General features: G+C 44.7%; 1 protein-coding gene across 2 annotated transcripts in view; it reads right to left on the minus strand.

Moving 5' to 3' along the window:
- Window positions 1-369: 369 nt before the first annotated feature.
- The window catches only part of LOC148030986 (MADS-box transcription factor 22-like), a 151,244-nt gene continuing 134,699 nt past the window's right edge, over window positions 370-16,914 (minus strand). Inside the window, exons 4-7 of one of the 2 annotated variants that reach the window (XR_015691835.1) lie at window positions 1,708-1,798; window positions 1,384-1,459; window positions 1,112-1,262; window positions 370-1,027 (exon numbers count right to left, since the gene is read on the minus strand). Coding sequence is in view for 1 of the 2 variants with exons in the window: in XM_087684523.1 (XP_087540649.1) it covers window positions 1,256-1,262; window positions 1,384-1,459; window positions 1,708-1,798 (174 nt within the window). In the remaining variant the exon portion in view is untranslated. Of the gene's footprint in view, window positions 1,263-1,383; window positions 1,460-1,707; window positions 1,799-16,914 lie in introns of both variants that reach the window. The other variant, XM_087684523.1, reaches the window with a different exon arrangement.

Below are 16,914 nucleotides of genomic sequence, written 5' to 3' on the forward strand. Positions count from 1 at the left end.
AAAGACTTACACTAGCAATACTATTGTCTTTATGGTGGTGAAAGGTTTAGCTTAATTGATTGCACCTTTTAAGTTTAAAACTTAAGGCATATTGTGTTTTTTCCTAGTATATGAAACTCTATTCTACAATTGGGAGCTATGTGTAACCACCTCCACACGCGCACACACCCTACAATTCGATGTACTGATGATTGTAATTGGCTACTTTTTGCAGGCTATATGTGTAACCACCTCCACCCGCGCACACCCCCTACAATTCGATGTACTGATGATTGTAATTGGCTATTTTTTGCAGGCTATAGATACCACGAGAACAAAACATAGAGTCTACCTCCAGCACATATGTTCACCCTCCCAGACTGGCGGTAAACACATTGGTTTTTATTTTTAATAGGTTTCAATCCTAGCGCATACGCGCATGTGGGCTGGTTGAAGAAAGAATTCAGATGTAGTGTGTATTCCTTAGCCTTTGATAGCAATTTGCAAGTAGTCAAATTAGCTATGAATGCTCGACGTAGAAATAGGGATTAGTCGGAACCAATACTGATGCCAATCCCAACTATGGCCATCCTTAAAAGAACTCTGTACTTATATGTATTTCAATCGCGGTTCAAATGTGTATCTACCATCCTTTCTCTGAGCCTTGCTTGTCGGTCTCATCTCAAGGTGCGCTGATTCCAGACATATTTCACCATATTCTGTTGTGTCGAGAGTTTAGATCGAGCGAGCTCAAATAGAAGCCTCGTTATACATGGCTGGATTGATCCTATGGTGGATGATGAGGTACAGCACTTTAGTATCATTATGGTCAATGGGGTATCATGACACTTGTTCTGTATATACGTGCAGGATTGAGACTATTATTGCCTTACAGGGGATATTACGATGCTTTACACCCTTTTGGCAATAATTTTGTTAAAGACGGGTCAGCAGCAGAACTAGATTTTCACAAAGATGGGTGATACTCGACTTCATGGCTGCCCAAGGTTTTGTTCCTTTGCAATGGTGGCTTCAGATGTACACTAACCTGAACTCACACCATGTTATTATAATATGGCAAATAGACTAACATTCTGCATCATCATATATATCAACTCTTTGGTCTAAGTACCTTTTACAGAGTACGTAGTGCTTAATTGTCAGAACCCAAATAGCTCTTTGTCTGTCTATCTGTCTGTCTGTCTGTGATCATCATAGGAGAATGTCCTACACTAATGTTCCAGGATATCCACATAGGTCATAAGCAGGTAGTCAGCTACAGCCTGTACAGCAGATCACAAAAAGTGTATGGTGAACTACTACAATCTTTAGACAGACAATCCATTATCCACCTGATCAAATCGCCAAAAGCATGTAGGAAAATGAAGCATTGGACAACATTACCCCAGCTCCAACATAACAGTACCACAATCGGCATCATCAGATGTATGAGCAGCTTGGAAATTTGTCATTAGTTGTGCTGTAAGAAGGATGAGGGGGAGCTTTTAAGAGAAAGGAAAGAATTACTTTTAGGTTAGTTATAAAACAGTTCTATCAAAGGATCTGATACAACCATCCATGACAACTTGTGAAGTACCCTACTCTTTTGTGAATTTTGCCATCTTTAAAAAAACCCTAGCTTTACAATCTCAGCTAAATCACAGTTCAGAACCCAGGAGTCTCACTGTGAAAACAACAGCAGATCACCTAAATGTTCAGGCTTCTCACCATGGCTGGCAAAATTTGGTCTGGCACATGCCATCCCGATGGTGGTACTTGATTTGTTTGGACCATGACTGATTGCAGCAACTTCAGCCAGCTTTCCAATGTGCATACTCACATCAAATTAGTCAGATCAATCACAGGAAAAGTACAACAATATCAATAGAATAATATTACTTGTAACGTGTAACTTCACACAGTCAGCCATCGCCTCACACATCAGTCAAAACATGGACACAGGCCAAGCTTGAGCCTGAGCATGTTCCCACTGCACTTCTCCAAAGCATAAACAGCAGATCCATTCAGGGCCCATACACATATATACTGTTACAAGAATCCATCCAAAAGTGACAAAACTTAATGTTTTAGAAACTCATTTTCCTCCTCTATATGTAAACAGCTCGTCTGTGCACACAATTACTAAGTAGCATCATGAACAATATATATGAGGGCAATGATGCTGATAATGAGACAACAACAGTGATTATGAATACAATGACAAATAATGATGATTCATGTGGCGGCAAGGTGTGCAAGATGGTGACATGATTTCAAGTCAGGTGCATGTTGTACGACAAAGTTTTAAGGATACAGTTTTCTTGCAGACTAATGACTTTGAGACAGATTTGGCAAGCTGTTTAGAATGCATGCCAAAGCATCCTGACCACTCGTGCAAGAGAATAAAACTCAACTAATTGAAGCTGGCATGCTAATACTAGGTACAATATAAAGGTGACATTGAAAAGGAAGAACAAATTTCTATGCTTCGAGCTGATTGACAGGCAACTTCATCCCACACCTCGGCTTGTTTGCCTGTCCACCAGGCAACCCAGCGGTCAATTAATTATCTGGAGACATTCGGATTGCAGGCATCATCATTGACCATCATTCTTCTAGGTTTTCACTGCTGGTTTCTGTACTTTCTACTGTCTCATCATCCGAGACTGTCACACACTCTGGAGGATTGCACACTTCTCCGTCTAATGCATCGACATCTTCATCTCAGCCTGGCACACGGATCAGTACTGCTGCTGCCTTGCAGGATTCATCACGACACACTTCTGAAACCATGCTCAGTCACCTCCGCGCCTGTCCTTTGAGACGCAGAGGATCCAGGTTCCCCTGATTGTATAATTCATTCATTGTCATTCAGCAAATTTCTACAGATATTCGTATTCCCATTCATTCATGATCAAATAGTGTTCTCGTGTTTTCGTACGTTTTGCATTTCTCCATGTTTGCCACACTATTTTTTTACAGAGTATCAGAGCAAAGGTGCTCTCAAAAGCTAAAGATTCACACTCTGGAGTCTGTGTGAAGGACAATTTTGACATTCAGAAGTGAGAATTCCTTGCGAGATGTCTCACATCTTCACCAAAGCAATCTCCCTCAATGCCTATGCTGTCAGCTCCAAGGAATGGGTACCCTCTACCCATTTCACACTCCTATGAGGTAAATTGGATCTTCTCACCCGTGGGGATATATGTCTATCCTGAGGCGAAGATTTAGCAAGAGGTTGAGCCCCTATGCTCGTGATCCACCTCACACATCACCTTCAGCATATCACCCCATTAGCCGAGTCTACGACCCAGAGGACTATGCACATTAATCGGAGATCTATATTGGTGCGGAGCCAATACCCTCAACTGAAAGAGGACGAACGAATGTGCAAGCTGTCCAATGTATTCTTCGCATCAAACTCGGTGCACATTTGGTATAGTGCAAATTTTGCTAGTCCATTCATTTTTTCACTACATTGTCGAGTGTTAGGACAATAGCCCACCTCCAACTTGTGGGAATCCAACCTCTGCAAATATATCGCGGCAGCTACAGTGCTCCCTAAGTGATAGACCACAATGCGTAGTGCTCAGCCTACATCAATGAAAGAGCCATGCCAGGTTGATTCTTATTGCTCCAAGAAACTGCACCGAATCCAAGGGAGAAGACATATTAGGTAATGGAACAAGTGTGAGTGTCATGTAGCCAATTAAAGTGACTCAAGCCTACCAAAGTATCCCCTTCTCGATTCAGGGTCTCATAGGATCGAGGAAATGCAGAACTAACTCCTATGTCTCATTTTCCTTGATAGAATCGAGCTCATCGCTTATGTGCAAGAACCTTCTCAATAGTGGTAGGCTCATAGTCTTCCAATATACTAGTCATAACGACAAAGTTTACACAAAATGAATATCCAGTCCTCTATTGTCTCCTGGCTAATTTGTAGGGTCCCTCCAGCATCTCAAACTCTTATAGATAATGTTGAAACTACTAGGCAAAACTTACAGCTTGTCCTCCTATGAGGGAGGCTAAGGAGCCTTCCATACCATTAGGGAAAATATGAACTCAAAAAGGGCCTTATAAAAAATTGATTAGGAATCCTTAATCTGGATGAGTCTCTCTTCCATGGTCATCATTGCATGCTTTTTCTTTCACTAGTCCTCCCAACGTTCCTAGGCTCCACTCAACTTTTTGTTATAGGCCCCATCTAGAAAGGAAAGGGTCTCCTTTTCTTTTCACCCTAGTAACTAGCATTTTTCATTCTCCAACCACTGTTCCAAAAGTGCCACATCAGCAACTCGTATTTAAAATAACTTTTTAAATTTTCTCACAAAAAATAGATTTATTTCCCTCAAAATGTGCCCAATCATATTGCAAGTTGAAATACACCTTTTTACATTGAATAGCCTCCAAATCAGTTTATACTTTTTTTATACCCTCATAAGTAGTTTATGAGACCTTGTAGAGGTAGTTACAGACCATATCTATACTCTAGTACTCCTCTCAAGTGCTACATCGGTAGGGCGGATTAATTTTGACCCCAAAAGGAAACTTTTTCCCTCCCCTCTTGAAAACGGGTATTTTCCACCTCTAATGGTGCCTAACCATATTATATACGTATCTAACATATGCAGTTAGACAAAGACAATGGTTCCTGCCTATCACACCACTAATCCGCCATCGCGCACTCGCTACCCCCTATTCCTCCCGCCCTATCACCCCCCATGGTGCGCTCCACCTCTCCCTCCCGACAGGCACTCTTCTCCATCGCGTTGCCCCCGCCTAGTTACCCTCCTGCCCTGTAACCTCCCCCGTGCTGTCCCCCACCTCCTTCACCCTCCGACCCTTCGCCTGTAGGCCCCCCACCCGTGCGGCTCTAGTCTTACGCCTGTCACCCATGGCATCCAACATCTCCTCCACCGCCAGAAAATAGCATCACCCCCTCCTCACCAACGCCCCCCACCTACCACACGACCCCTCCTTGTCCCCTCAACCACCCTCCCCCCCAGTTGCTCCCTCCATCTACAGTAACATTCCCAAATCCCCCCCCCCCCCCCCAGTAGTACAACCGCTTGATCCATAGGTCCTCAGCAGGGATGCACAATTGAAACCTCCGATTAGATGCCGGTGCATTCTGTGAGTGCCCCCCACTCAAACACCTTGCACATCGTCCTTTTTCTGAGGAACAACTCTTAGCTGTCCGTGCCACAGTAGCTGGAACTGAAAGAAACAATAATCTCTAGTCAAGTTGTAGGACACTTTCAATCCAAGACTGAGCTTCGGGATTGGCTTCTTTCCATGCTATGCATTAGCATAGCACAAATCGCGGAGGTAGTTCTCTTGCGTCAAGGGATCTTCATCGTTCGACTCATCTCTGTGGACACAACCCGTGAGCTAGTGGATAGCTCACCTTATGCCTCCAGGAAGGGGATCATTTATATGGTTCCTTGGTATAGAGGCTTCACAGTAGAGGAATTCCCACTCCGCAATAGGTTTCTCAAACACCAGCTCACCCTACTATTCCCCGAACTGGTGGTAGAGTATCGCCAATTAGTGGAGGACTTTGGACGGCTCTTTGGCATAGAGATGCCTGCGTTCTTTTCATATGTAGTGATAGCCAGAGGAGTCCCGAAGGTACATGTGGATGTAAAGATACAAAGAACATACCAAAGTTTCTAGAGATTGAGACGGGTAGACACTCCTTTAAGCTACAAGTTATTGTGATCCGACAGCCATGGCAATGCATGCGATGCCATGACTTTGGTAATTTGGTAGTAGATTGTATGCACTTTAGAGCCAAGCCGGCTCTACTGGCAGGCCCGCAGGTGGATGCTGATGATTTTACACAGGTCCAGCGACGATAGAGAGGGAGATGACAAGGTAAGGACCATTTACTAGCACCACCGTATAGACCAAACTATGCTTTCTTCCTTCAGACCTCTCATTCAGGAGACTAGATGAAGACACAGATAGAGGAGCAAGTGAAGGGGTAGGTTATAGACCACATCTCCCAATGGATGGGAGAAGGAGGACTAGCACTCTTTTCCCAGCACTGGCTAGGGTGCGTGATGGACATTAACTTTTGGGCTGGAGCAGAGGTCCCACATCTGAGCATTATTTTTCAAGCCCCTCCACAGTGGAGAGCACTGATGGATATGATCGAGTGGCCTCTCGCACATGCTGTCGACTTCTACCAGTGTATAGAGTCACGCCTCTCAACTTGGCTGATAGATACCTTGGTGATACTGCCTGGAGCATTGATTACCCCCAAGGTCCACCGGAGAGCCACCATGGGGGAATGGAGTTCACATTCCAGGCCTGCTACAAAGTGCATTTGCATACCCCCATAGCTCTTCTTCTTCATCGGCAGCTTCCACACCGAATAGATGAATGTTCGAAGAGTCACAGGCTTCCCCATGAGTTTACATCTAGCATCCTGGAATGTTAATAACCTCCACTATAGTGGGACACGTGGTTCCACGAAGTTGATTGTTCCACATGAGTTGTAGCTTGCCTTTGCCAAACGGATCAATATATTACTTCTGTAGGAGCACAAGCTCACCCCCGTGTAGGCCCAATGGCACGGGTAGAGAAGGTACTTCTAGGTATCTCACACACCTACTAGAAGTACTCTATTAGTGCCCATAGTAGGTGTAGAGGCATATGCACCTCTATTGGCCTGAGGCTTACCGCCTGTGTGCATGATCAAGGGACAATAGTGGAAGGGAGGGTTCTATGGATCGGATTGGACATGGGGGACTCATGCCTTGGAGTCCTTAATGTCTATGCTCCTACAGAGGTTAGGGCACGTAGTAGGTTCTGGATGGAGATTTTCAGGGGTAGACTCTCGGATTGTTGGAGGAGATTTCAAAAACCTGGAACCCTAGAGGATCAGCGGGGCAAAGGTTAGAGACTACTAGGGTATGGCAAGGGAGGAGCAGGAGGTATGGGAAGTCTTCCTTCTCGCAGTAAGAGCTAGCTTTTAGGGAGAGGTCGTTGGACTTCTCTTGGGGGTATAGATGCTGGGCGAAGCTCTTCTGGAATGGTTGGACCCGTATTATGTGGGAGAGTGGCGGTGCTCTCAAGGAGGTCAAGTAGGGCAATTGGCTGGCACCACCTTGTCTAAGTTCTCCTCACACTCGATGTTCCAGCTTCAACCCTCGACACACGATCGTGTTGGATCCTTGACTCAATCTATAGGAGGGAGGAGGTGAGGAGGTAGATTGAGCAGCTTTGGACTAGGGAATGGGATAGGAGGGACCGGATCGTAGATGAGGTTGTAGAGATCTTAGCCAAGTCCAGCACGATATGCCAGGAGGTAGCCCTACAAGCCAGGCAGCAGAGCCGAGAGGAGAAGAGAGCACTTCGGGGAGACCTAGCTTCCACATAGAGACTTCTCCAGGAGGCACCTAGGGATCCCAATCTCCACACGCAAGAGATGCCAGCACGCGCAGCCTCGCTGGTCTTGAGGACAAGTGCTCGGAGTTCCCCTTTTGTACCTCAACAGCCTTTTGGGCGTGGAAGGGGAAAATGATGTGTAGGGAGCTTTTCTGAGTGCACCAGCCGTGCACATTAAGAGTTCAAATTCGCAACCTCCCGGATCAGTATGGGAGAATTCGCTCTAGCCTAGATGAGGTGATGGAGACTGCCATTGACTAGTACAGACACCTTTTTCAATAGGAGGCTGGCTCGGCTAGTGAAGAGCATTGTAGACAGTAGGTTTGGGACCGCATTCCGTCCCTCGTCACAAAGGAGATGGGTCATCCCTCCTAGACCCCTTAAAAAAGAAGGAATTAGAGGAGGCTTTTCATGCACAAGATGGGTAAAAATGCCCGAGAGAGGATGGTCCTTTGAAGGCCGTCTTCACTACCTACTGGGAGAGGTGGTGAAGGTTGAATGGAGAGTCTTGTGAATGCGAAACGCCCCCTACTAGTGGCCTTTCAGGAGATTTTCAAATCAAGATGGATGTCTGGGAGTCTATTAGCAGCTCTTGTCAGTATCCTACCCAAAGGGGGAGACCGGTTGGAGCTATCCTAGTGGAGGCCAATCACCTTGTCAGTGATCTATAAGGCACTAGCCAAGATGATCGGTAGGCGACTTCGCTCCATGCTTCTAGACATCATTCATGACACACAAATAGGTTTTGTCTAGGATAGGAGCCATCCTAGACAATGTTTTTACTTTCTTCGAGATGATCGAGTGGACCGAGCACAGTGGCCAGGGGCTGGCTATACTACTCTTCGAGTTCGAGAAGGCCTTGTCAAGATTGTGGGAGAGAAGGAAGGAGTCTCACTTGTAGCTTTCTTGCCTGCACAATGGGGGAATACACACAGAGGTGGAGGCTGAAAACAGTTTTCCTCTTCTTAGTTGTGTAAGCCAAAAAGAACTCTCATACAAAGAAATAGAAGAACCCTATATATGGGTCTCAAACCAAACTCAAATAACTAAGGTGGCATACTAACTGAGCCACGAACTAGAGTAGATAAGGATAGCTGTCATCTAGCTATTATTCATGGGCGGTGTACCAACCGCATCTGCAACTGACAAGTCGGTGACATAAATGCACAACGGTCACCCTGGCATATCACGACTGGAGCTCGATCTCTCAACACTCCCCCTCGAGCTCAATCCCAATTCCTACACACCAAGCAGGTCTCTGAACTTGCGCAGCTTCTCTGTGCCCAATGCCTTCGTGAATATGTCAACTACCTGATCCTCTGTGCTGACATAAACTAGATCAATAAGACCTAGTAAAACCCTCTCCCACACACAGTGATAATGCACCTCAATGTGCTTTGTTCTAGCATGATAGACTGGGTTATTTGCCAAGTGTATACTACTCATGTTGTCACAATAAATGACAACTGGCCCATCTGTAGACTGATACATATCATAAACTAGTTTATGCAACCAAGCTACCTCACATGCAGCCATTGCTGCACCCCTGTACTCAGCCTCTGTGCTCGACAAGGCAACTGTAGGCTGTTTCTTGCTGCTCTAAGTGACTGCAGCACTCCCAAAAGAGAACATATACCCACTGGTAGATCGTCTATCAGAAATACTACCAGCCCAATCAGCATCAGTGTATCCATGCAACTGTATCTGAACCCCCGTCTCATAAAATAGTCCATACTGCAATGTGGACTTCACATACCTGAGCATGCGTCTAGCCACATCCAAATGCGATTTCCTTGGAGCCTGCATAAACTGACTTACCAATCCAACAGTATAGCTCAAATCTGGCCTGGTAATAGTCATATAAATCAAACTTCCTACTATGCATCTGTACATAGTAGGGTCTTCCAGAAGCTCACCCGCATTTGTGCTCAGCTTCACATTCTGCTCCAAAGGAACTGAAATAGGCTTACAACCTGTCATCCCATATTTGGACAGCATGTCCAATCCATACTGCCTCTGCAAGAGCTGTATCCCACTTGGTGATCTAATCACCTCAATGCCTAAGAAATAACGCAGCTCTCCCAATTCCTTCATCTTAAACTTTTGCTTCAATAGCATTTTCACATGAAGGATATCTTCATCACTATCACCTGTCATAATCAAATCATCAACATAAATGACAAGCAACATAATACATTTCTCTGTTTTTCTCACATAAAGTGAGAAATCTGCCTTGGAAATCTGAAAGCCAATAGTAACAAGATACTGCTCTATCTTATCAGACCATACTCTAGGTACTTGCTTCAAGCCATACAAGGCTTTCTTCAACCTGCAAACAAACTCGGGATGAACAGCATGCACATAACCTGGTGGCTGCTCCATATAGACCTCTTCTTGCAAATCACCATGCAAGAAGGCATTCTTTACATCCATCTGATGTAAAGACCATCCCTTTGATGTAGCCATAGCAATGACTGCTCTTACGGTTGCCATCCTTGCAACCGGACTGAATGTTTCTTCATAATTAATGCCATATGTTTGTGCATACCCCTTGACTACTAATCTTGCCTTGTATCTGTTCACAGAACGATCTGCATTGTGCTTCACCTTATAAACCCACTTACAGTCAATTGCATTCTTACCATTAGGCAAAGGTACCAACTCCCATGTAGCATTTGCTTCCAAGGCATACATTTGTTCATCCATGGCTTTCTCCCATTTTTCTTTTTCCATGGCTTGCTCAAAAGAAGTGGGTTCTGGTTCCTGTATCACTTTGACCATATATGCATAGTGGATGGCTGTAAATCCATCATATTTTAGCCTATCCACAGGATACCTAGCTCTGGTAGACCTACGCAAAGTAGGCTCACTTCCAGGTGCTCTCAAAACATCCCTGGTCTTCCTTACTCCAGGTGTAACAATAGAGGGGATACCCAACTCATCATCAATGCTCTGTTCTGAGCCACTGGATTCACCATCCACATAAGAGTGACCTGCATTCACATCAAACATGGGCTGATCTACCTTCTCTTTTCCTTTTCGTGAAACCTGCATACCACTATCTGCATTGCTTTGAGAAGATTCTCCTGATCTCAATCTGCCTGTCCATGGCGAAGAATGTGAACCACTGCTAGAGGACACTCCAGGTCCACTAATATTTTGTGACTGCTACTGTGAATTCTGTGCAGCATTACCATTTTGTGCATCTACATCATCAATCACATTTATTGGTTTATACCAACTACTCATCTCATCAAAAACAACATCTCTCATCACTGTAAACTTACGAGTAGAAGGGTTATAGCATCTATACCCTTTCTGCTACAGAGAGTAACCAATAAAGATGCACTTCTCAGCTTTTGGATCCAACTTGGATCTCAACTCATCTGGCACATGAACATAGGCAATGCAACCAAAGATTTTCAAATGAGAAATATCTGGTTTCCTACCAGTATACCTCTCCTCTGGAGTCATTCCATGTGTTGCTGCAGTGGGAGTCCTGTTCATTATGTAGACTGTTGTAGCAACTGCTTCAGCCCAATAAAAATCTAGCATGTCTTTTTCATTGAGCATGGCACGAGATACCTCTCCAATATGCCTGTTTTTTCTTTCTGCAATTCCATTTTGCTGTGGGGTATGCCTGCATGAATATTGCTGCTTTATGCCATGCTCCTGCAAGAACCTTGCAAACTCATTTGAGAGGTACTCTCCCCCTCCATCTGACCTTAGGCATTTTATTTGCAGGCCTATTTCTTTTTCAACCATAGCTTTAAGAGTTTTGAAATGCCCAAAAACTTCACTTTTCTTTTTCATAAAATACACCCAAACTTTTTCTACTATAGTCATCAATAAAAGTGACAAAATAATGACAGCCTCCAAGAGATGCAGCTTTAGTAGTCCACACATCAGAGTGGATTAATTCTAATGGCTTCTTACTCTCTTGAACATGTTTAGAAAATGGTTTCCTTGCCTGTTTTCTAAACTGACAGGCTTTACATACCTTATGCATTTCTGCAACCTTGAATCTAGACAATCCTGCAACAATATTTTGGGCGTACATTGACTTAAGTCGTTGTACATTAACATGACCAATGTGTTAATGCCAGATATCAATATCTGCAACTACACCGGTCCCATGTGCAAACATTGCTGCACTCAATTCAGACATGTCTGCATCGAACGTAAACATTCTGCCCTTCTTCTTTCCTTTTGCTATCAAGCGACCTTTATTTTTCATATCCTCAACAAAGCATCCATGAGGATTAAATCTGACCTGCAAGCCCTGCTCAACCATTTAACCAACAGAAACCAGATTCTTGGTGATATTCGGGACATGAAATACATCGGACAGGTATTTCTTTTTCCCATCCTGCATAGACAAGGGAATTTTTCCAATTTGTACAATAGGATGTGTAATATCATCACCAGTCTCCACAAATCCTGGTTTTTCCATTTTCCTTGCATCCTCCATCCATTCTGCATGACCTGTCATGTGGTTTGATGCACCTGAGTCAACATACCATACATCGTTGCTTTCTTCTGCACTTGTCACAGAATTGTTCATGTGCTGCACCATAAACAAATGCTCATTTCTATCATCACCGTGTATACTAGAAGATGCATAATTTCCTTGTTGCAGTTTTCCATTCATGATCTCATTCTGCTTTTTATAGCAGTCTTTAGCCATATGACCCATTTTACCACAGTAGTAGCATTCAACATTGCTGTTTGCATTTTGCCCTCTTTGCCATCCACCACGACCTCTTTGGCTCCCCCTGCCTCTAGAGTTACCACGCCCTCCTCCATAGGACTGGTTGTCTTGAGTTTGCTGCATATTCTGATTTCTACCACGGCCTCCAGATCGGCCTCCTCTACCTCTGCCTCTACCTCTTCCAGCATTTGAGTAGAAGACAGCTTCTTTTGAAGTTCCTCCTGAAGAAGATGCACCACCATTTCTCTGCTCCTCAGAAATTAGAAGAGCAATCAACTCCTCAAAATCAGGAAATCTTTCATGGACAGAAATGGATGTTCGAAACTGTGCATAATCCTTTCCTAGACCATTCAAGGTCACAGAAACTAAATCATCATCTTCCACTGGCGACCCAATGGAAGCAAGTGCATCTGCAATCTTCACCTTCATGTGGTAGTCATTGATGCTCATATTTTCTCTTTGTATATTATGCAACTCTTGCTTGAGCTGCATTTTCCTGGCTTGAGTATTTGTGCTATATATTTTTGACAAAGTATCCCATGCCTCCTTTGGCATACTTGCATCCTGAATATACACAATCATAGAGTCTGAAATACTGATAGACAGCCAGTACATAACTTTCCTGGCTCTCTCATGCCATGCTTTAAATGCCTACATTTGCTATTGATTGGGAACATCAAGAAAAACTGGTTCTTCTTCATTTCTTGCAACAAATTCCCAATATCCTTTTCCCATAAGGAAATTCGTCATTCTAAACTTCCATGCTTGGAAGTTATTCTTGTCAAGCTTTTCAGTGACAATCTGTGAGAGAAAATCAGACGCCATTACAAAACACTGCAAAAAGTTCTGTCACTGCAAAGAACACAGCTTCAGCCTCACAAGGGCTAATCTGCAAAACTGTAGAACAGTGGTCGCACAGCATAAAACTGGGCCTATTCCTGAGTATGTGCAGAAAACTTCCGCCTCCAAAACAGGTTCCGAAATGGCCTCAAATAAAAAAAACAAGGTTGCCGAGGGCTAAAGCCTACACCCGCAGCATATAGTGCCCTCTTGCTTCACCGCGAAGGGCCTCTCAACCTGAGACAATGCACTCTTGCAATTTCCGGCTGTGCTACCTGCAGAGATCTGCTCCCAAAACAGAAAATGAAAGCAACACTGCTCCTCTTACCAGAACACCGCGAGCTTGGCTTTATTTCTTGAGCTCCTTACCACGAACAAGGCTCTGATACCATGTCAAGATTGTGGGAGAGAAGGAAGGAGTCTCACTTGTAGCTTTTTTGCTTGCACAATGGGGGAATACACACAGAGGTGGAGGCTGAAAACAGTTTTCCTCTTCTTAGTTGTGTAGGCCAAAAAGAACTCTCATACAAAGAAATAGAAGAACCCTATATATGGGTCTCAAATCAAACTCGAATAACTAAGGTGGCATACTAACTGAGCCACGAACTAGAGTAGATAAGGATAGCTGTCATCTAGCTATTATTCATGGGCGGTGTACCAACCGTATCTGCAACTGACAAGTCGGTGACATAAATGCACAACGGTCACCCTGGCATATCACGACTGGAGCTCGATCTCTCAACAGGCCTATGACATGGTTGACTGGGACTTCTTAGAGGGCACCATGGCGGTTGGGTAGGATGATCGAGTGACCCAAGCAGAGTGGTCAGGAGTTGGCTATTTTACTCTTGGAGTTCGAGAAGGTCTATGACAAGGTTGACTAAGAATTCGTAGAGGACACCATGGCGTTTCGGTTTCCCCTAGGCATGGATTTGCAGGGTTTCTGCAATCTATAGATTAGTCACTAGCAGGGTTCTCATAGGTGGCAGGAGGAGGGAGGAACTTCAATTGGAAAGATCTATCTGACAGGGATGTCCTCTTGCCCCATATGTGTTGCTACTCTTTGTAGAGGCAATGTCCTACTTCCTCTGATCATGTGTGAGTGAGCTACATGGCCTTTGACTTTCAATGAGGGAGGAGACGGAGCTGCTTGATTCAGAGTATACAAATGATACTGCCCTTTATATAGAGGATAATGTGCTGATGTTGGAGAGAGTGAGACTAGCTCTGGAGGTGTTTTGTAGTGTAGTTGGAGTGAAAATCAACTTGCGAAAGTCGATTGGTTTTTTTATAGAATCGAATGCTATTATGAGGTGGGGCGTACACTTGGGATTCAGATGGGTGTGCAAGGGATAGATCGTCCGATACCTAGGGTTCCATATGGGACTCCAAATCACTCCTACCCAGCAGTTTCTTCTAGTTCTCGACTCTATCAGGCGGAAGCTGACCTAGTTGAGTATTGTCTGCCTTTCCTTAGCGGGCCAAGCCCTCGTGGTCAACCATGTCCTTGTAGTGATGGCCTGGTACACTGCCTCGTGCTAGTCCTTCTCGTCTTGTGTGGTTTAACTTTGCAGCCTAGTGCGGAATTTTCTATGGGCCGGCTCAGACGGTTCCAAGGACTCTCGAGGCAAGGTGGCGTGGGCGACCATCATCTGACATCAATCTCGTCGACATTGGTCTGACAGAGGGCTTGAGATCATAGACCTAGAGTTCCAAAGCTTGGCTCTTTTGGGCAAGCTAGTAGTCCATGGGCTCAATTAGGAGGGCACACCTAGAAGGTCCCTCTGTAGGAGGGTTTCCAGGAGTGCAGACGGAGGCTTGATGGTGATTGGAGGCCATCCTTGAGATGGATCTTCACGACTGCCCAGATCACGTTACCTAGATCCTCCTTCCTCCATAGCCTACTTCGTGTGTGGCAAGGCCTCTGCAAGGCCTTAATTCAAAGGCCCCTAGGATGCCAAGAGGAGATAGACCATTTGGATTCCCCAAGGCAAAGAGCAGAACACATGACAAGTTCCCCCACATCCAGTGAGCTGGATGGGAGGCAGGCCCTGCTCATACTATTAGGACGTAGTGGAAGGTGTACAAGATGGTGGATCAGGATGTGTTGCAAGGAGTATCAGTTTGTCAACGAGGAGTTGAGTTGAGGAGAAGGGATATTGACTCACAATGGATCCTGGCAAGGTGTGGGCTGCTAGATTCTCACCAGCAGGTATCCCCCTATAGGTGATAGGTAGAGTGGGTGGTGCCCCCTATGGGATTCTCTTCACCGTGCAGAATGGGGAGCATTGGGTCCTTCATAGAGGGTAGCAGAATGAGGAGATCATTGTCCTTCCTTGGAGGAGGATTCGTGTGGTTAGTCTTCAAGGGAAGACATGGCTTTTGGCCCCTTATGTGTTCTAGGAGGAGTTCCGAGAGTGGCGCCTCTAGAAATGGGAGAGCATGCCACTTGATGAGATGGACTGGGACCCTAGAGAGTAGCTATGGCCGGTCACTACAGTCGCCAAGAAGCCACTAAGGTTCTTGGAGTACACAACTAGGATTGGTAGACATGTACTGATGCACGATGACATTGAATGGGCGCCTTCGCGTAGTGGATACTAGGTGGAGCATAGCATCACGAATGCCTTCCCTCAGACTTTCTGGTGCCGCCAATGTGATAATTTGAGGCCGAGGAGGGTGTCATATTTCCTATGGCTTTTGGCACATGGAGGGCTAGCGGTTGGGAGTTGATTGGCTCAGATGCAGCAGGATGGAGGGTGTAAACGCTGCCCTCACTAGCTCTTGAAAACTCCAAAGCACTTCCTTTGGTCTTGCGAGGTGGCACAGCTCGTGTGGAGAGGAGCCTGCCACATTATCCACTCTGTGGCACCCAGCCGTGGATGTATCTCGTGGGGGGCTTTCTACTGGTGGTGGCACTCACAGTCAGCTAGGGCCATCACCTTTTATATGAAACCAGGATGTAGGACACGATTTTCATCATTGAGGTTGGGTCTTGCGTAGTGGTTGGCTTGAAGGCTTTACCCAGCCACCAAGTACTAGAGCCCACAACAAACCCCTCGAAGGTATGGGAGATCGTAGGGAGTCTTACAGGATGGCACATCTGGAAGGCACGTTGTCAGGAGGTTTTTGGTGGGAAGTGCATTTTAGTACATTCGACTTTGGCATAGCTTTGGACTTTCATCATCCACTACCTATGCGGCCGGTGGGACCAGGTGCACACAAACTTACTCTACTCCACTTTCTCACCTAATTTGCATTTCCTAATGGAACCTCTTGTAATTGTAACAGAAAAGTGGATTTGCATGTTTGAGTGGATGAAAACTATGCTCGTATAAAGACTCCTTATGATAAGTGCGGCCTCGATGCAACAACTAATTCTCAATATTGTTTAGAGAGAGAAAAATATTAATCTTTGGACAGATGGTTGCTTGTATCCTAATGACCCTAGCTAGCACTAGACTAAATCCACCTTTTAATTCCACTTCTTCATTTTTCTCACTTTTATTGGGGATGGTGAACAGGGTCTACAAGGCTATTGCAAATGCTTGGGTGATTATCTTCAATTGCATCAATATTATCAATCAATGTTACACAACACTCACCAATCTTTGCTACAATCCCAAGATTCTCTAATTGTGTTGAAAAAATCCCTTCAAGATCAGGAAAGAAAAGTGCAAAAGCTTAAAGAAGAATTGAAGCAATGCAAAGACAAGAAACAATAGATGGCATAGGACACACAACAAACTTAGACCTTGGAGGAGAAGAATGCTTTATTGAAATCATGTTTGGAGCAAATGGAGAAAAGGATAAGAACATTAGAGAAGTAAAGTTGTAAAGGTGTAAGCAAACTCCCATGGGTTACAATGAAAGAAAACATTGACTAGCACCAATGTTATCACTATCCATTAACAGTGGAGTGCGAAAAAGATGTGTATAAGCATTAAGGTTTGTGATCTCCTGTTGACTAAAATTCATTTTAGAAA

The sequence above is a fragment of the Lygodium microphyllum genome, chromosome 9 (assembly GCF_053477565.2).
Source record: "Lygodium microphyllum isolate KBCC chromosome 9, Lygodium_microphyllum_v1.1.10, whole genome shotgun sequence".
Lineage (NCBI taxonomy): Eukaryota > Viridiplantae > Streptophyta > Polypodiopsida > Schizaeales > Lygodiaceae > Lygodium > Lygodium microphyllum.